Source organism: Bison bison, unplaced genomic scaffold (assembly GCF_000754665.1).
Source record: "Bison bison bison isolate TAMUID 2011002044 unplaced genomic scaffold, Bison_UMD1.0 scf7180017864215, whole genome shotgun sequence".
Classification (NCBI taxonomy): domain Eukaryota; kingdom Metazoa; phylum Chordata; class Mammalia; order Artiodactyla; family Bovidae; genus Bison; species Bison bison.
In genome coordinates this window covers 11,549,232-11,570,110 of record NW_011494787.1, presented here as the reverse complement: position 1 = coordinate 11,570,110, position 20,879 = coordinate 11,549,232, and the positions used below count along the sequence as shown (strand labels likewise).

The window sequence follows — 20,879 nt, the reverse complement described above, 5'->3', positions numbered from 1 at the left end:
TTGATATGCTACAGGAGCTGCAGTGCTGAAGCAGAAGTTATGCTGCAGCCCAAGTTCTTAAGGTTGGCCAAAGAAAGAGGTAGGATCAAATGTTTGCTGCTGCGGAGCCCTCACTCCAACACAGTGAAACTAATGTCCCAAGGATTTGCCACATTCTGCTTCCCTAAATCTTGCCGGTCATCTTCTGAGCTGCTTTTCTGGAGCTCATATTCTACTGGGGAGTGGTGGTGGTTTAGTCACTAAGTCCTAACCAACTCTTGTGACCCCATGGACTGTAGCCCACAAGGCTCCCCGGTCCATGGGATTTCCCAGGCAAGAATACTGGAGTCGGTTGCCATTTCCTCCTCCAGGGGATCTTCCTGACCCAGGGCTTGAATCCATACCTCGTGCATTGACAGGTGGATTCTTTACCACTAAGCCATAGTCAATCCACTCTAGTATTCATGGGCTTCTGTGGTGACTCAGACAGTAAAGAATTTGCCTGCAATACAGGAGACCCAGGTTCAATCCCTGCATTGGGAAGATCCCCTAGAGAAGGGCATGGCAACCCACTCCAGTATCCTTGCCTGGAGAATCTGTATGGACAGAGGAGCCTACTGGGCTATAGTCCATAGGGTTGCAAGAGTTCATTAGGAGTTAGTGACTAAACCCCCACCACTTCCCATGGGGTCACAGTCAGACATGACTGAGCAACTAAGCACAAGCCATAGTCAAGACAAAAAAATATCAGGTGTTGAGAAGTATAATAAAGAAAAGCAAAACAGGGAAAGAGGATAAAGAAAAAGGAGGGTGGTAGAAAGGGGTTATTGTTTATTATACAGGAAACTTAGGGAAGGCTTCTCTGATACATCGATGTGTAAGCAGAGACTAAAAAGACATAAAGTAGCAAGACACAGATAAGATAATTCAGCAAGAGAAAACAGCATATAAAAAGGCAAGGAACAATAAAGGGATGTCTGATGAGCACAAGGTACAATGTGGTTGCTGTAGCGTGAGCTAGGGAGAGTGGTAAAAACAGTCTCTGAAATGGGGGGTAGGGTGGAATAGAAGGGGATGGAGGAGAAGGGAAAAAGAGAACAGATAAACCGTGTTCTAAGTTCTGTTAAGAACTTTGCCTTTCTAAGAAGAGAAACCTTTTAAGGGCTCTGAATAGAAGAATGACATAACCTAACGTGATTTTTTTTTTTTCTATTTTCTACAGCTTTATTCAGATGTAACCCACATACCATACACTTCACTGATGTGTTTTTTAAAAGGGTCAGTGGCTGCTGAGACAGCTCACAAGCAAAGCAAGAGTGAAAGCAAGGAGACCAGTTAAAAGAGTAGTGCAAAACCTAACCAAGAGGTAATGGCTTAATGTTTCTCAACAATGCTATGAAAAAAAATTTGAATAAAAAGTTTTTACTTACCCTCACTCAAAAAGTTTCCAGGAAAAACAAAACAGAAGACAATTCACTTCATGTTAAAACCAAGTAACTGAACTAAAAATATTTCAGTGAAATAAAGAGGAAACTATAAAACTCCAAGATATAGCACTAACATATGGGATTAATTTTACCATTCTTTAAAAATTCAACCACTATATATTACATATTTTAGAAATCAAATTTGGACATGGGTTTCCCTCCCAATGACTATTTTATGGATTATGTATATATGAAGAAAGGAAATAAACTGAGGAGCTTGGGAAAATAATATCGCCCAGAATTCTAAATACTACTTTCCATTATGCAACAATGTGTTTCTGAAGACAGCCTAATTAAACAGAGCATATTTTCTATATGAATGCTACTATAGGAATTTCAGTTCCTAACCAAGGCTTTCAAATTAACCAAAAGTGACTAACATTACCCTCTAAAAGCAGTGATAAAACATCCCCAAGCTTCTCTATACTTTTAAAATGTCAACTATTCTCCAAATAAAAGGGTGCTTTGAAATTAAGAGTTGAGAGAAATCATACATGGTACAGAATAGACTGATCTGATCATTTTACATATCCTTAAAAAAAGACCTACAATGATTATAGGATTTTCCCAAGGAATAGTTACTAATATAGTACAAGACTGGGAGCCAGCATGGCTCTGGAACCCAAATACAGGGTCACTTTGCTGTCTCAAAGGCACTGCTTAAAAAACAAAATGAAACAAAAACAACCTCTGAAAATGACATAGCCACTGAACACACTGATAATGCAAAAAGACTCAATGCATTAATAGTAAGTACTCTGCAATACCCTTAAAATATGAACCTAAGTTGCTCAAGCATTAATAACCACAACTGTTACAATAACAAAATATTTCATTAAATATCACTTTCCCCATTGAGGTCTGATGTGCAATGTCTACAAACAGCACCCTCCCTGGTAGTGTATATAGTGTGCTGCATATATGGGTTGCCCTAAGGGACCCTAGAGACAGCCTTTTCCGGTGGACATTTGAAATATACTCTAGAATACAACATAGACGTATATGTACCCACACACACATTTGATGAGTTGAACTAGATAATCTCTAAGCTCCTATTTATAAGATTGTATTAAACACTCATTTATAAGATTCTTCTTTAAAAAATTAACTTATTTCAAGGTTTATTTAAAATGGGACTCCCCCCTTCTCTAGTTAAATTCAGTAATAGGGGCTTCCCTAACTATTTCTAACCCAAACACCTAGCAATTTTATCCAACCCTATAATAAAACTACATTTATATGCCTTTACATGTTATAAAACTATATTTTTTAACTTATTAACTTTTAGCTTTTTAAACTTTAATTATTTAACTATAATTTTTAACTTATTTTTTCAACTTTTTTTAACATTTATATATATATATATATATATATATTTAATGGGAATAATAGTATTCCCATTGCTAAGAATTCCTCTTAAGGAAAAACTTAAAAAACAAGAATAAAAGGCTATATGCACAAAAATATTTAAAGTGTCATATCTATATCAGCCAAAAACAAGAACAATAAAAGTGCCCCAAAGGGGTGGAAAGGAAAATATGGGAGAAAAATCACACCTAAAAACACATTTAGAACACTAGAGAGAAACAGGAGAGTTGCTGCATTAAGAAACCAAGAGATCACAAACTATTCTTTGCTATGACTGCAATAAGAGATAATACACAAAAGGCTGGTGGTTTTGAGGTAATCTTTTTCTCTTCAGAACTTTTTCTGGCACTATGGCTATGTAATTTTTAAATTAGAAATGAAAAATATTTCCATATCATCTAACTTTTAACATCTAAAAAGAAAATATAATCTCCCCCTCCCTTCTAGGAAACATGTTGCTGAATTTAACTTACAAGCATCATTAACAATATCATGGTGGTTGAGACTGCAAAGTAGAAATGCTAAGTCTATCCTCACGGTCAGAGGCTTGCTAAATCTAAAATATGCACTTATGAACCACAAAACGCTATTTTGCTGATTGATGGGGTTTAATGCCATGCTACATTTGTTTTCATTACAGAAGACTCCCATATTTCAGGAAATAAAACAACTGGTTTTGTCTGATTAAGTTTCTGAAACCAGGGACTACTGGGCAAAAGCTAGACTATTCCACTTCAATAAAATTAGCTATTGGAGAAGGAAATGGCAACCCACTCCAATACTCTTGCCTGGAAAATTCTATGGACGGAGGAGCCTGGTAGGCTACAGTCCATGGGGTCGCAAAGAGTCGGACACGACTGAGCCACTTCACTTTCACTTTATACATATCAAGCATCAAAAATTTGGAGTTCAACCCCAGAACACCAAAGGCAGGATCTAAGCAGAAAGTATGGAAAGAGTCTACACTCTTTAGGAAAAAGAAATGGGGGAGGGAAAAGCTATAAACTAAAGTGAGAAATCACTGGCTTATATGTGAATTAACACTGGTAAAACAATTTTTGCTGGACCCAATTTCCTGAGCCCAGAATTTCTGGATACTCATCTAGGAGTCACTACTCTCTGTCCAGTGGCAGAGTTGCCCATACACAGTTAAGAACTTTTTATCAGGGAAGAAGTAAAACCTAGAGGGCCTCATCTTATTTCTGAGTACCATCTATTTACTAACATAAATCACAGTGTATAAACCTAAGAACTGTTGAAATGGGAAGGGAAATAAAAGCCCATTAGATAGTACTGTCAGAAATACCATCAATCTCTAACAGCAACCAAGAAATAAAATAGCATTGTACAGCTCTAGCTTAGAATGAAAACTGTACCAATTCAAATAGAGTATATTAACAGCAGAAAAACTCCCCTCCTTCTCCTCTGATACACATACCAAACATTTATTTCCTGTCTTCTTCAAAATGAGGGGGAGAGAAATGAATACTGAGCAAAACAGGAAGGAAACAGACTGGAAAAGACCAAGATTTCTAAAGGGAATATACAGAAGAACAAAGGAGGGTGTCCAGGTATTAATAGTGGAAAAACAAAACCAAACCTAACTGATAAGCAGGTTGAGAAGTCTAATATCACCAATCAGCGTATTCTTTCCATAAAGGAAAAGGCCAAATGAAAAACCGAATCATAATCAAAAGGCAAGTACTCTCTGAGAATGGGGATCCCCAATGATTAAGAATTTTCAATCATGGTGTTACAGGCTTCACTAAAGGGACATAACTGCCAATTAAGTTGACTATTAGTGTTGGCTGATCAGGGCACTCTCCCATGAGTGACACCAATGTAAAGGGACTTACTCTTGCTCTGCTGAATCCCTTCTTTCCAGCTTCATGTTGACCATAACCCCTGTATTAAGAATACAGTGAACAGAACAGGCCTCTGTTCACACTGGCCACAAACAACAGTTTCGGTTTTAGCTCTCTTTTATAAAATGTTTTCATGCTCTCTGCTGCTGCTAAGTCACTTCAGTCGTGTCCGACTCTGTGCGACTCATAGACGGCAGCCCACCAGGCTCCCCCGTCCCTGGGATTCTCAAGGCAAGAACACTGGAGTGGGTTGCCGTTTCCTTCTCCAATGCATGAAAGTGAAAAGTGAAAGTGAAGTCGCTCAGTCGTATCCGACTCTTAGTGGCCCCATGGACTGCAGCCTACCAGGCTCCTCCATCTACGGGATTTTCCAGGCAAGAGTACTGGAGTGGGGTGCCATTGCCTTCTCCATTCATGCTCTCTACTCTATCTCAACTCCTTCACACAAATAATCTTGACTGTATTTGGTTAGGTCACTTCTTCTACAAGCCACCTGTTAATTCCAAATAATTTCTTTCAGACATAAACCCTAGGTAAAATTTGAAGAGCACCATGAATCAAACTCCTGAATACTGATATATAAGCAGTGGGATAACTTCCTTTTAGAAACTTTCATGAAATTAAATGAGAATCAGGTTGAGTAAATGTAATAGAAGCATATTACTTTAAATTACCCTCTCTGAGGGACTGGATAACACCTTCCACTGCAGTCAAGAGTGATGAAGACGCCCACTGTAACACCAACATCTGCAGAAAATCACAAAACCAAAACCCAGAGCTCCTTTAAGAAATCTGTTAGAGTAAACAGCAAAAAAAATCATCAGACTTTCTAGTCTATTTTAAAGAGCTCCAGATATAATCTACAATCTTCCTCTATAGTACACTCATCAGTACTCAGGATGGTTAAGATTTTCTTATAACTAAGACCTCTCCTAGTCAAGCCCTTTCAAAGTAGATAGTTAGGTTTAAACAAATTAAATATTTAACACAAATGTGAATTCTTTAAATGATTTTTCATCCAAAATGACTGCTTCACAATAGATAAGGAAAAAAGTCATAGGCCATCATGCTCTTTTTGCTAATAATCTTAATTGATATTGGTATTATTTCCCATTAAAAATCTTTAAAAATTCTTTACCATGTACAATATATAATATATACACAACTAAACATGTACACAAACCTGTAGTTTTTTTACAATAAAACATTTCATATGTGAAAAATTTAGATTATATTTTTAGACAGTTATTTTAAAGTCATATCTATGAATGAAAAAGTCACCTGTATTTCTGAATTCAGTCATAACAAAGGGACGATCTAACATAATAGCAGTGATTCTTTCTATAGGTTTTTACAGATTTTTAATACAAAATTGATCTACTGAGTAATTAGTAAAACCATAGTCTATTTTCCAATTTACAAATAGCAACACAACTATACAAGTCAGCAATTTAAAGTTTCTCATGTTAATGTTAGATGTATTTTAAGAAAACACATTTTTTAAATTTTGTATTGATCAGAAAAATCCTTAAAACTAAGTATTTAATCAAATGAAGCAATTTATAACTCATGTTAATTCTCTTCCATCAACGACTGGTTAAGAAACTAAATATATATTGTTAACCTAAGGGGAAAGGGTGCTTCCTCTTATTTCATCTGGTTAACTTTTACTTATCTTTTAGGTCCCTGCTATTTAACTTCTTTCAGAGGCCTTCCCAAAACCAGATTAGCTGCCCTAGTTATGTCCTCCAGAGAGCACTTTGCACTTCTACTAACCAAGTATGTAAGTACTAATAATAAGCATTTATTATAACTGTCTGGCAGTGATTGGCACAAGAAGGTGCTCAAATATTTGTTGAATGAAGAGGTCAAAAGTAAACTCAGTAAGTCAGAATAGCCTCAAAGTGGTAGGGAAAGTAAACCCTTTAGATTAGGCTGCAGTTGTAAATAAGGGATGGGAGTGGAAGAAGAGGTGGAAGGGCCATGGGTGAAAGAATAGTCCATGGATGAGTAAATTCCCTTGTAAAGGAGAAATGCTTTGCAATAGCTCCTAAAAGTAGTATGACAAATAGGACATTAAGACTAAGAATGACTATATGCTTACTTACACCAATATATTCCCTTTAATAATGATATAGCTTCCCTGGTGGCTCAGAGGTTAAAGCGTCTGCCTCCAATGCAGGAGACCTGGGTTCGATCCCTGGGTCGGGAAGATCCCCTGGAGAAGGAAATGGTAACCCACTCCAGTAATCTTGCCTGGAGAATCCCACGGACGGAGAAGCCTGGTAGGGGTCGCAAAGAGTCGGACACAACTGAGCGACTTCACTATACTATACTGTACTATAGAGCTTCCCAGGTGGCGCTAGTAGTAAAGAATTCACCTGTCAATGCAGGAGATGCAAAAGATGAGAGTTTGATCTCTGGGTCAGGAAGATCCTCTGAAGTAGGGAATGGCAACCCACTCCAGTATGCTTGCCTGGGAAATCCCATGGACAGAGGAGCCTGACAGGCTACAAGTCCATGAGGCCACAAAGAGCTGGACACAACTGAGCACACAATGATATACATAATCAGTTTAAAAACTATGTAAATCAATTTAAGATAAAGGATATACACTTTATCCTAAAAAGTTACTTAAAAGAAAGATTCATTAACTGGAAAAATCTCACCTGTCATGGGATCAAAGAGCTGATTAGCTTCTAAGTCTGTAAAAGTACTACTACAGACAGGACATTTGAAGGAAGCCCGGTTGGTGGAATCTCTCTCATCAGTTTCAATCCTCCTTCTCATGTGGTCCAATTTATATTTTACCACATTAACAAGAGTACGATAATTGATAAAGTAGTAGTTGTGGCGAGTGGTTTTCCCATCTGCAGCAGTCTCTACCCTCATTCTGCATTTGATGAACTTGTCTCCCTTTAAATTATTCAAGACTGATCGAAGTTGCTTCCGATCAAATTTGAGAAGCTCCAGCATGTCCTCCTCTTTCACACAGGGGTTTCGGATCAAGATGTCCAAGGCCAAAGCATGCTCAATGCCATAAAATCCCCGGATCACATACTTGGCTAGCCGCTTCAATGCTGCAGGAACCTCAGTGAGGACATCTGGATCTGCCATCTTTAGCAGCAAAGTTCAACTTTAAATGTACTGTCAGAAAAAAAAAGAGAAAATTAGCTAGAATACAGACAAAGCAATCATTTTAAATCCAAAATAATCAACCCATTAAGTAGCTGATAACCAGTATTCTTGGAGTACCACAAAAGTACTCAAAATGTTGTTTTTAAAAGACTTATAATGCCCAAGCATGTAACAGAGTACAAGATATTCCTCTAGAGTACACAAAAGATTACACCTAAAAAGCTTGACATATTTCTTAAATGGTTTTTTTCATGGGTCGCACAGAGTCCCACAGGACTAAAGCGACTTAACAGCAACAGCAACAGCACAGAGTGTTTAATTCCAAAAAGCAACATTATTTACACCAATGATACAATGATATATTGTATCAAGCCCACTTTATTTCAGAAAGAGAAACACAAAAAGGCTAAACAAAGTCTCATTCATTATTCTTAATGCTACAGATCTTTGGGAATGCTGGGGGAAAAAAACCCTGAGAAACTTAGTTAGCAGTTAGCATATTCTTTTAAGTGTTTTTATTTCTTTTCTTGAGTAAAATTTTTCTACCAAGATAGATTGTAGGATGTTCTACACAGTCATGCTCTCATAATAAATTCATAAGAAACCAATAAACACCTAAATAATGACCAGTTGGGGTGTTTGGCAAAATTACTGTTATAAATCTGAAAGAAATGAACAACTACATACCGGTTTACCAACCTTGAAAAGATAAATGACCAAATAAGCAAATGCTATTCAGTTCTCAAAAACAACAACAAAGACCAAGATACCCTTAAATACTGGATCCCCTGCAGGACAAGCAGAAGCTAAATGTACCCAGAGAACGGTCTTCTAGAAGCCTAAACCAGCATGAGCTAGACTTCCATGTGCTTGTTAAAGAGCCTGGGATTTGAACTTGTGGCTGTGTGATTCTAAGTGAATTCCTTAACAACTTCAAGGCACACTTTACTCTCTGAGAAATAAGGATAGTATCAACTGCCTCAATGAGGTTGTGGTGCATTAATGAGAATGTACTGTGCTTAGAGTGAAAAAAGTGAAGTCACTCAGTCATGTCCAACTCTGTGACCCCATGGACTGTAGCCTACCACGCTCCTCCATCCATGGGATTTTCCAGGCAAGAGTACTGGAGTGGGTTGCCATTTCCTTCTCCAGGGGATCTTCCCGACCCAGGGATTGAACCCAGGTCTCCCGCATTGTAGGCAGATGCTTTATCGTCTGAGCCACCAGCAAAGTCCAACGTGCTTAGAAAGCACTTGTTAATAAAGTGCTTAAATATCAACTTAGTATGTCCCTACACTACAAGGAAATTTCTAACAGACATCCTATTGAACTGTTTCAATAGGGAACCATACTGTTATTAATACTAATTTCTCCTGATCCTTTTATTTAAAATCAGTAGTTATTAACCCTATTAGATTTAATACCTCTTTTGTAAGAAATATATTTACATCCATAGTACTATAAAGGTATTTCTAAATAGCCAGTAACATACACATACAGGGGTAGGGATATAATACCTGACCTGTAATAAAGGAAAAATAAAAGGAAATAGTTATAATAAAATATATATTTTGGATTATAAATACTCAGGCATGAATAAATATAAGAGATAACAAAGTAGCACCTAGATCCAAACTTGTGGTCCTTGAGGCTTTCTGTCATCCCAAGGCTTAAGGATGCCAAGCAAGTGTCTGGGCTCAACACCAAAGCAGTATCATAATACACTAACAGACGTATTTTGTTCTCCTTTCCAACTTGGTCTATATGTCGTACTTGAACCTACTTTTGGAGGTTATGTTTTACATGCTCAACAATTGGCAGAACACAGTATGTGGTTTCAGAAACAGACCAAAGGATGGCAGACAAATGTGAAGATAACCTACTTTTCTAGCATTATTTCCTACTATTGTATTCCCCTCCCTGACCTTCTACCCCATATACTCCATTTTCCAGGCCAACAACTCTCAACCCTGGCTGTAAAGCCAAATCACCCAGGGAACATTTAAAAATACCCACCCTGGACCCGTTCCCAGAGATTCTGTTTTAGCTGGTCTGGGAGGGCCAGATTAGGCATCACACTGATTTTTTAAAGCTCCTTAGGTGACAAATATACTGACTACTGCTACCAACAAACTGGGTACCTGGCTATTACATACCCCCACCAAAGCACATTCCATACAGGGAGAGCCCTGTACTACTTATCATTCAGCCTGTTACTTTTGCCTGAAACATCACAGGGGCACTAAAGATTTGAAAAAGGGAGTGACATGAGGACTCCAATAGGTTTAGGCTTTGAATCCCAGTTCCACCATTTCTTAGCCTATGACCCTGGAAAATTCTCAGCTTCCATTTTACCAGATTAACAGTGCCTTCCTCATAGCATTGATGTATGAGATTAAATGAGAATTCATATGGAAGTATTGATATTAAGAGCTATAGTAAACAGACTTATACTATGAAAAAGAAGAAATTACCAGAGGACAGGATGAATAAAATTTATTAGAGAAACAAAATCAAAAGGCCCCAATAATAATTCCAATAATATACTGGAAATCAAGTATTTTTAAAATTTTAAATAGCTATTTGGGGGGTTCCCCCCCCGTTTTTTAATAGCAATAAAATATACATAACAAAATTTACCAGTTAACCATTTTTAAGTAATAGTTCAGTAATGTTAAATACATTCTTAATGTTATGCACCTATCATCACCAACCACTTCCAAACTCTTTTCATTCTGTAAAACTGAAACATTATACCTATTAAACAATAACATATAGCTATTTGTTTTAAGGGACTGTAACTGGAAGAAAAAAATACTACTATGAGAAGTACATTAACACCTGAAAGAAACAGATTTGGAAAAAATGAAGCAATCAGTGTTAGTTGCTTGTCTTTGAGGAAATACCACAGGATATTACTGTGAAGATACCCAGGAGGTAGCTGAACAAATGAAACTGGAGCTCAGCAAAGAATCACCTTGTTCAAAATCTCTACATTCTAAAATCCTCCTTCCTGACTATGTGTTCTCTCCTAACTGCCTCTGCTGCTGCTAAGTCACCTCTACTCCCCTAATTATGCTGAATCTCCTGAATCTCTGGATTTCATAATACTGAGGTTAGAGGTCTCAGTATGGCAACATCTACCATACCACTTGATTCAAAGAATGTTTTGAAAATTTCTGTATTACTGGTCAACAATTAAAAATCATGAGATTTCACATTTCAATTTTCAGACAGTCTTGAAAATTGGAAATATCTGAGGGAAAAATGTGACCATGTTCCCACATAGAAACAATTAACTAAAGAGCAGTTGACACTTCTAAACAGAGAAGGAGTTGGATTGCCAACTCAGAAGGAGTTGCTTCTGAGTGTGTGACCTCTGGGGACCAGCCCATGTTTCTCTTTTTTTAGCCTCAGAGTTCACAGGTTACCTCTCAGCCTCACCTATGACCCTACCCAGCCCAGAGCCCCAAAGGCAAGTCGGTTTTGTTTTTGAACCATATGTATTACAATCATACAAACACTGGGCACAGAGGTGGAGAAACAAAGATGAAATGAATGCACTCTGCACTTGGTCTATCCTCCTCAGTCTCCTTTCCAGGCATTCTCCAATTCCACCAGCCACACATGCGTTCCCCACTTTCAGGCCTGTGCACATGCTGTTCTCTCTGCCTGTCCCCACAACTAAGCCCAAAGTCCCTTCTCCGAACAATCCTTCACATGTCGAATGACATTTCCTCAGAGACACAGTCTCAGGTTCCCCTTAGTAGATTAAATGAGCCCCCTTTCACAAGTTCCCACAGCAGTCTCCCCTTATTTTTTACAGTGAACAGAATACAGTGAACATACTTTCTCCATGTCTACCTCGGAGACCAGGGGCTTAATCTTGTTCACCACTGACTTTCCAGCATATGCCACAGCTGGTCAAGTGCCCCACAAAACTTTCAATAGATCCGCTAAGCACCTGTTCTTCAAATATGCCCACCCAGCTTCCCCTCAATTCACTTCCTTTACTGCGGCTTCCAGAGTAGAAAAAGACAGGGTATTGGAAATCCTCTTCTTAAACTTCAAATGGTTTTAAGCAGGAGGTGATAGCATCAAATTCGTGTTTTTAAGGGCTTATGCGGACTGCAGCGTGTAAAAGAAAAAATGGAAGGAGTGGATGTGGGGAGTCCTGTCAGATTATTTCAGTTTACTTCTATTCCACTTCCAGAAGAACCTGGATTTACACAGCCATCTGGCTTTCTCTGTTGCCACACTTCACGGTACTCTCCATGCCTTCGTACATAAAGTGGCACAATACCGCGAAACCTCCGGACCAGCTGGCCTCCACGCGCCCGGTAACGTTCTCCTCCTCCCCACTGTGACACCCCGACACCCTAAATTCCCTAGGACTCTACCAGCTGAGGACACACTCGGCGCAGTCAAGCCCGTCCTACCCGAGGTCGCACATGGGCCGCTCCGGGGTCAATGGTTCTTTGGAAGACCAAGAAGAGAACCGAATCAAGAAAGTAGCTAAGGGGGAGGAGGATAGCTAAGAAGGAAGGAGGGAAAAGAGAAGGCACCCTAAGAGGTGGCGCCTGGCCAGGGAACCGAGAACAACAGGGAACAAGGTTTACCAAAGCGAATCCTCGAACACTCCCACTACAGCTTCCCTCAGCGCCTCAACTACCGGCTTATCCGAGCCACGCCACTTGTGCGTCAAAGAAAACGATTTATTCCTGCGACCAGCTTTAGAAACCACCCGCTACTTTCAACCAGGCGGGCCAATCACCACAGTGAGGCCTTCAATCAAGAGTCACGCTCCTATTGGCCAATAACATTGAAGGCGCTACCTTTCAAACCCAGCTCTGATTGGCCTATAATCCCGGAATAGGCGTTAACCTCAGGAAGGCAATGACAAGATGGCGTCCCTGGATCGAGTGAAGGTACTGGTTTTGGGAGACTCAGGTGAGCACCTTAACACAACCCTGGGGCTCCCGACACTTTTGAGTTATCCGAAAATCCTACCCTTTCACTCTCCCTCCATTGACCTACCGACTAACTGATTCCGGCTCGTGGCTGAATTCCTTCTTAAGTCTTGAAGACTACACTTCCCAGAGGACTTTGCTCAATTTAACGGAGCGGCAGCGTTGTCCGGGTGGGGGGCGCGGAGCCGGGGCGTTTTCTCTGCTTTCGCAGGTTTCTGCGTCGGTTTCCAGGGTGACAGAAGCCCAGAGATTCTTTGTTTTGAAAGATGTGCAGATACTGAGTGCTGAATTGAGCGCCGGGCTGAGACAAGCGCGGACCTTGCCTTTGGGAGATTTTAATTAAGGAAATCAAACATGCACTAGGAAGAATGACACTGTTCCAAGTATTATTGACACTGTTCCAAACTTTGCAGGTATTAACTCATTTAACCCTGAGATCAGTCCTATTATACCATCTTACAAATGATAAAGTGAGGCGGAGAGATGTATGGCTTATGATATTTACATTGTAAATGACGGAACTGGTTTGAGCTGCAAGTCCACGTATCCAAAACACCAACCCATACTATTTCATGAAATAACAGGTGGTAGTCCTGTTTTACTTTCAGCTGCATTTCTCTTTTCTTTGTTCTCTTTAATCTTAATTGAAAACCTATTATGTGCTAGGCTGTAAGAAATAGAAATTTTAAGATAGAGGCCATATTGTGAAACAGCTGGAACCATGCTGAGCCCACCTTAATCCTAGTGTTAAAATTCTTACCTTGGACACTTGAGAACTGGAATTGAAATCTGTGTTTCTCTATCCCCTTCACTATCTTTCTGTTTCTCCTAGCCTCCATTCCTAATCTTCGTAAGAACCTGGAATAGATGACATCCTTGCTTTTCGTGTGGTGGTGGTGGTGGTGGTTTAGTCGATAAGTTGTGTCCGACCCTTACTACCCCCGTGGACTGTATGTGGCCCGCCAGGCTCCTCTGTCCGGGGGATTTCCCAGGCAAGCATACTGGAGTGGGTTGCCATTCCCTACCCCAGGGCATCTTCCCGACCCAGGGATCAAACCGGCGTCTCTTGCATCTCCTGCATTGCAGACAGATTCTTTACCTCTGAGCCACCAGGGCAGCCTGGTGCATTTCATAGATGTACTTTTCTAAATTGACCTTTGGATATTTGCTACGAGCAAAAACATTGTGTCAGATGCTTGAAGGTGGAGAGGACGTACTCCAAAGAGCTTGAAAATTAGCCTTACCAAATGGAGTAAAATTGCTGTGGGGAGGAGTTTGAGTACCTTTTCAGATTACCTGAAGATTATTTTGCATTACAAAATATTTTACAGAGAGCATTATTTAATATTCCCTTCAGAAAGTTGCATAATGAAACCCTGTGAACATAATCCAGTTTATGTCAACTTTAGTTTTTTAGCTTTAAGTGATACTGAAGTTAATTTAATAAAAGCATTCAGTTTCACAGATAAAGAAAGCAGTGGTGGTCTAAATGGACCTCACAAGAGTATCACCAAGTAGGTTTTAGAAGAATCCAGAGTTAACACTTCCCAGTTGGCGCTTGTGATGAAGAACACACATGCCAATCCAGGAGACATAAGAGACCTGGCTTCCATCCCTGGGTCAGGAAGATCCCCTGGAGGAGGAAATGGCAACCCACTCCAGTATTCTTACCTGGAGAGTTCCCGAGACAGAGGAGCCTGGTGGGCCACAGTCAGTGGGATCTCAAAGAGTCAGACAGGACTGAAGCAACTTAGCACAGCACAGCACAGAGCTAACACAGTTTTTCATGACACGTAAAAGTGGGTGCTCTCTGTCATTTTTTAATTCCCTTTCTACTGCATGTAGCAACCCCTTCATGTTGACATCTTGTGGAAACTGTCCATTCCCCCACCCCAATTTTTAAATACCTATTACACATAACACTGAGTTAAGTGGTAGGGATATATCTGTGGAATCAAGGCATTATGCAACAGGGTTGAATTGGCTGCTCTATTAAATGTGGAAAAAGTGATCCAGCAATTATCAATAGAAAACTTTTTTAAATTATTCTTATAGTTTAGTTGTAAAACAGAAGACATAGCCATACCCACTAGGAAAGTGATTGATCCTGTCACACATTCACTGAAGTTAGGCTTTATTTGCAGTCAGTTCTTGTCTTTTTATAATTCCCTTTTAACAGTGATTTGCTATCTGACAGATTAGAATAGACTTTTTACACTTCATCTGCCTTTGTATTTAAACTTCAAAGTTTACTTTTGAATAAAGGCTTATTTTTCCCTGTGAAATTTTGAGGGTTTCACAAATATATAAAGGAATGACTTTGGATTTAGAAATCTGTTTGTATGCCTTAGAGTTACTTGATAATTGAGTAAGGAATTCTGAAAATCTAACACGCGCATACTCTTTTCTCTTTGTTCCTTTGGTATAAGGAATGATCTTAACACATTACCAACTCTGTTTGGCCCTGGCATTTATTTGATTATTTTGAACTTTTTTACCCAGCAAGTCAAGTGCTTTCTTTTGATCTAAGTTAGTTCTATTGATGAAAACATAGAATTAGAACCTCCTTAAATTCTTAAAGTTAGCGACTATTCTTAGCACTTAAGTTGTTCTTACTGTGTAAAGTTCATCCCGTGTTAGCTAACTCTTGTCACCCAAAACACCCAAAAGGTAATTCATGGAGAGCTATAAAATATTATTGCATAGAAATTTTTACTTTGACAGAGTTAAATTTAACTTGAAATTCAAGCCTTGTATAAAGCTGATAACTAAATGCCTAGCTATGTGCCTCCAACATAAACAAGCCTACTTGCAAACACAAAAATCAACAATATTCCCTAAAGGTAATAGATAGCAGATGCAATGCGATGAATAAAGACAAAGCTCAGTTTGAGTATTCAAAATTCTTCCTTGCTTGTATATAAAAGTAATAAATGAAAGGGAAATCTGAGAATATGTTTGGTTCAATTACGTGAGCATCTATTATATGAAAAGGTCACTAAAACCCAGTAGATAAATGGGTAGAGCGTGTCAATAGATAATTAATAAGAGAGGAAAAGCAACTGGCTTGCAAAGATGAGCATGTGTATCTTTACCAGAAGGTAAGCAAATGCAGACTAAAACAAAAATGTCACTTTTTTTCCTCTTATAAACTAACAAAGATGAAAAAGCAACCGCACACTGTTGAGGTGCAGTAAGACCTGCAGTCTTGTGTATATGGCTGGTGGCAGAGTAACGAGATACAAGTCGTCAGTGTAAATCAAGAACTTTAAATGTTCATTTCCTTTTACATATTAATTTCATTTCTTGGAAGGTATACTAACAAAATAATTTTAAACAAAAGTTTAAACAAACCTTTTCTTAGTATAGTGAAAAGTTCAAAGCACCCTAATATCTAATAATGAGAAAATGTTTAAATCATTATGTCTACTCTCTGAACTTGGAGACATTAAAAATATTTCTGAAGATTCTGTAAGAACATGGAAATTTTTAGCCAATAAATAAGTACTAATTGAGACCCTATTCTTTGTACTAGAAATAAAAAATAAGTAAAACCCAGTCCCAGGCCTCAAAGAACTTAAAATTAAGCAGCAAGAATAAAATCTAAACAAGCAAATATCATAGTGTATTTTAAGTGCTCTATGGGAGAGTGAACAGTGGAGCTGCAGAGGATGATCAATGATGTGCTTAGTTCTGCCCGTATAGAATATGAAAAGACTTTTTATATAGAATGATGCTGAGTCTTGAAAGATTAATTCATCAGGCCAATGGGAGAGGGGAAATGGAGAGGCTGGGTAGAATATTTCAGACAAAACCAGCTGTGTAAACAAAGGCTTATGTTTCTTTTTTTTTAAGTACCTGCATTGCATCACTCAGTCTGACTCTTTGCAAGCCCATGGGCTGTAGCCCGCCAGGCTCCTCTGTCTATGGGATTCTCCAGGCAAGAATACTGGAGTAGGTAGCCATTTCCTTCTCCAGGGGATCTGTCCTGGGTCTCCAGCACTGTGGGCGGATTCTTTACTGTCTGAGCTACCAGGGCACTTCCGAGGTGGCGCTAGTGGTAAAAGAATCTGCCTGACAGTGCAGGAGATGCAATAGACTTGGGTTCCATCCCTGGGTTGGGAAGATCACCAGGAGAAGGGAATGGCAGCCCACTCCAGTATTCTTGCCTGAAAAATCCTAGGGACAGAGAAGCCTGGCGGGCTACAGTCCATGGGGTCATAAAGAGTCGGACATAACTGAGGGACTGAGCACACATGCACATGTATATGTTCATAATAACAACCTGCTTATAGAAAACCTCTGCTTATAATATTAAATCTGCATGCTGACAGTAGTGCTCTTCAAGTGATTTTTTTCTTCTTTTTTCTATACTTTCTACATAGTCTGAAAATAAAACTTATAATAAAAAGTGATAGGTCCATACGCAATAAGGCACACAAAGAGGTATTTTATCTTTTATAACAACTAGTGATGCACGAAGACTCGCCAAATGTGCTTGTTATAATAGCATCCTGAAATGTGTTAATTGAATGAGTAACCCTGCACACAAACGTACATGGGATAGTTCATTTCCTTTCCTCTTCCTACGGATCTCTAAACACTAGCCCTAACATTAGTAACTATATTATCCTAAACCCAGGAGATCTATAATAAAAGAAAATACTGTCCTTTGAATGGGAGAAGGTATTTGCAAATGACATATCCCATAGGGGATATCCAAAATATATAAAGAACTTATACAACTCAATATCAAAAAACAATCTAATTTTTAAAAATATGCAGAGTATCTTAAAACACATTTTTCCAAAGAAAACATACACATGAAAATATGCTCAGTGTCTCTCATCATCAGGGAAATGCAAATCAAAACACAAAATATTGTATCACACCTGCCAGAATGACTGTCATCAAAAAGGCAACAAATGACCAGTGTTGTCCAGGATGTGGATAGAAGAGAACCTCATGTACTCGTGGTGTAATTGTAAATTGGTGTAGCCACAGAGGAAAACTATGGAAGCTCCTCATGAAATTAAAAATAGTTGCCATATGATCCAGCAACTACTTCTGGATATTTACCTGAAGAAAACAAAACACTAATTTGAAAAGAGGTATCCACCCCTATGTTCATTGCAGCATTAATGACAGTAGCTAAGATCTTGCCGTTTATGACAACATGAATGGATCTGGAAGGTTTTATACTCAGTGAAATAAGTCAAACAGAGAAAGACAAACTGCATGATCTCACTTATACGTATAATAGAATCTAAAAACAAAACAAAATGAAAACAGGCTCAAATACTGAGAACAAACTGGTGTTTGCTAGAAAGGAGCTGTGGGGAAAGGGGTAAAATAGGTACAGGGAATTGAGTTACGAACTTCTGGTTATAAATAAGTCACAGGGATGTATAGCATAGGGCATATCACAAATGGTACTGTAATAGCTTTGTATAGGGACAGATGATTACCAGACTTACTGTGGTGATCATTTTATAATGTATTTAAATGTTGTATACCTGAAACCAACATAATATTGTACATCAACTATACTTCAATAAAAAGAAAACTGCTGCCTGTAAAGAAAAAGGGCCATCATGTAGATGGAGAAAACTTGTTCTCCTTTTCCAAAAGATAAGTCTAGGCCAAGTGATTGCTTTCCAATGATCACCGTATGGGAGAACTGAAGTATCTAAATATGAATTTGTGAAATGGTGAATCCCTGTCACTGACAGTATTCAAGCCCAATCCAGAAGAGCAACTAACAGGATCTGTGAAAGGGACCTCTGCATTGGTGGTCAGTATAGAGGAGATTACCTCTAAAGTGTAAGAGTCTACAATTCTAAAATAAGCTGAATAGATGTAATCATTCCAGAGGAAAAGGATTAGTTAATTTGAAATTGCCCTGGATGAATAGTTCTCAAAGTGAGTTCCCTGGATCAGTAGCATCAACATTACCTGGGAATTTGTTAGAAGTGCAAATCTTTGGCTTCCATGACACACCTGCTGAATTGGAAGCTCTGGGGACAGGACCCAGAATTCTATGTTGTTTAGCAATTCCTTCAGAGGATTCTGATACTAAATTTGAGAGAACCAGTGTCGTTAACCATGTTCTCTATCAGTGAAGCTTATTAAATCATCGATATGGTATGAACACCCTTTAAACAACCATGCTTTGCATAACATTATTCCTGCTTAGTCTTTTCAGCATGTCTTTTATATGACTAGAGTGCTTGTATCTTTTACAGGTGTTGGGAAATCTTCCTTAGTTCATCTTCTGTGCCAGAATCAAGTGCTGGGAAATCCATCGTGGACTGTGGGCTGCTCAGTAGATGTCAGAGTATGTGTCTCTTATATTTTAGTTTTTCAGTGTCTTATTAAAGATAACCTCTTCAAACTTGTGGTCAGATTACGGCCCTGTAGTCAGGACTAAATAATAAGAATAACTAGTCTTTATTAAATACCTACTGTGTGCTGGATACTATGCCCAATGTTTTAGATGTCTTTGCTTATTTAGTCTTTTTTAAACTGTGAGATATAGCTACCAAAATCAAGGCACAGAGAGGTAAAGTAACTTGATCAAATTCATTCAGTTCATAAGAAGCAGAGTCAAGATTTGATTCTCATTAGTCTGATTCCAGAGACTTCACTTTTAATTACTGTGCTATATATCTAGAGTTCACTTAATGTGCTCCATAAATAATTCTGCTTAAGCCTTTACCACTAAGATAGTCAACTTTGGCTAGAAATACAGTGTAAAGGCAAAATCTTCTAGGTCATCTGTTCCACCTCACATTTAGGAAACACAAGTGCTGTTTCCACTGCATTAACTGCCTTCCAGATATTTTGGTCTTGCTAATTCCAGCTAGTCCTGTCCAAGCCCCTATTATACTGGCATACGTTTCTCCATTGAGTTAAGAAATAATCATTAGCTCGATTGACAGCTATTATATTTTCCTTCAGTTCACTGCACCTGTTGTTCCATAGTCTGTGATATATATTGCTGAAGATTAGAAATCTTTCAGCCTAAGTATTCCTTTTAAAGATAATTTCTTCTCTCTAGTTTCTTTAGAAAAAAAATTTTTTTTTAATCTTTGATGTTCTGTAGTTTTGCTGACCTATATTTGGGGGTAGGTTAGTTTTTAGTCGTCTTGATCAGAAGTTGTACACCTCATGTCTGTCTTCATTTTTCAAAATTTTAAGCTGTTGTCTGTTTGCCTTGCCTTGTTCCCTCTATCTTCTCCTTTAGAACTTCTGTTGGATGTTCGTCCTCACATATTTTAATTGCACTTTCATGTTTTTTTTTTTGATTCTTATTTATTTTATTTTTTTTTTAGCTTTTTATTTTTTTTAATTTTATTTTATTTTTAAACTTTACATAATTGTATTAGTTTTGCCAAATATCAAAATGAATCCGCCACAGGTATACGTGTGTTCCCCATCCTGAACCCTCCTCCCTCCTCCCTCCCCATACCATCCCTCTGGGTCGTCCCAGTGCACCAGCCCCAAGCATCCAGTATCGTGCATCGAACCTGGACTGTCAACTCATTTCGTACATGATAGTATACATGTTTCAATGCCATTCTCCCAAATCTTCCCACCCTCTCCCTCTCCCACAGAGTCGATAAGACTGTTCTATACATCAGTGTCTCTTTTGCTGTCTCATATACAGGGTTATTGTTACCATCTTTCTAAATTCCATATGTATGTATTAGTGTACTGTATTGGTGTTTTTCTTTCTGGCTTACTTCACTCTGTATAATAGGCTCCAGTTTCATCTATCTCATTAGAACTGATTCAAATGAATTCTTTTTAATGGCTGAGTAATACTCCATTGTGTATATGTACCATAGCTTTCTTATCCATTCATCTGCTGATGGACATCTAGGTTGCTTCCATGTCCTGGCTATTATAAACAGTGCTGCGATGAACATTGGGGTACACGTGTCTCTTTCCCTTCTGGTTTCCTCAGTGTGTATTCCCAGCAGTGGGATTGCTGGATCATAAGGCAGTTCTATTTCCAGTCTTTTAAGGAATCTCCACACTGTTCTCCATAGTGGCTGTACTAGTTTGCA

The 20,879-nt window shown here is 38.6% G+C and overlaps 2 protein-coding genes across 2 annotated transcripts in view; one reads left to right on the top strand and one right to left on the bottom strand.

Annotated features, from left to right (window-relative positions):
• Positions 1-12,592, bottom strand: part of GTF2E1 (general transcription factor IIE, polypeptide 1, alpha 56kDa) — a 33,768-nt gene extending 21,176 nt beyond the window's left edge. The window contains exons 1-2 of the mRNA XM_010845393.1: positions 12,457-12,592; positions 7,369-7,846 (exon numbers count right to left, since the gene is read on the bottom strand). Of these exons, the coding sequence (XP_010843695.1) occupies positions 7,369-7,816 (448 nt within the window). The 5' untranslated portion in view covers positions 7,817-7,846; positions 12,457-12,592. The remainder of the gene's footprint in view (positions 1-7,368; positions 7,847-12,456) is intronic.
• Positions 12,593-12,720: 128 nt separating this feature from the next.
• RABL3 (RAB, member of RAS oncogene family-like 3) overlaps positions 12,721-20,879 on the top strand; it is a 46,404-nt gene continuing 38,245 nt past the window's right edge. Inside the window, exons 1-2 of the mRNA XM_010845392.1 lie at positions 12,721-12,787; positions 19,053-19,144. Coding sequence (XP_010843694.1) covers positions 12,742-12,787; positions 19,053-19,144 — 138 coding nt within the window. The 5' untranslated portion in view covers positions 12,721-12,741. The remainder of the gene's footprint in view (positions 12,788-19,052; positions 19,145-20,879) is intronic.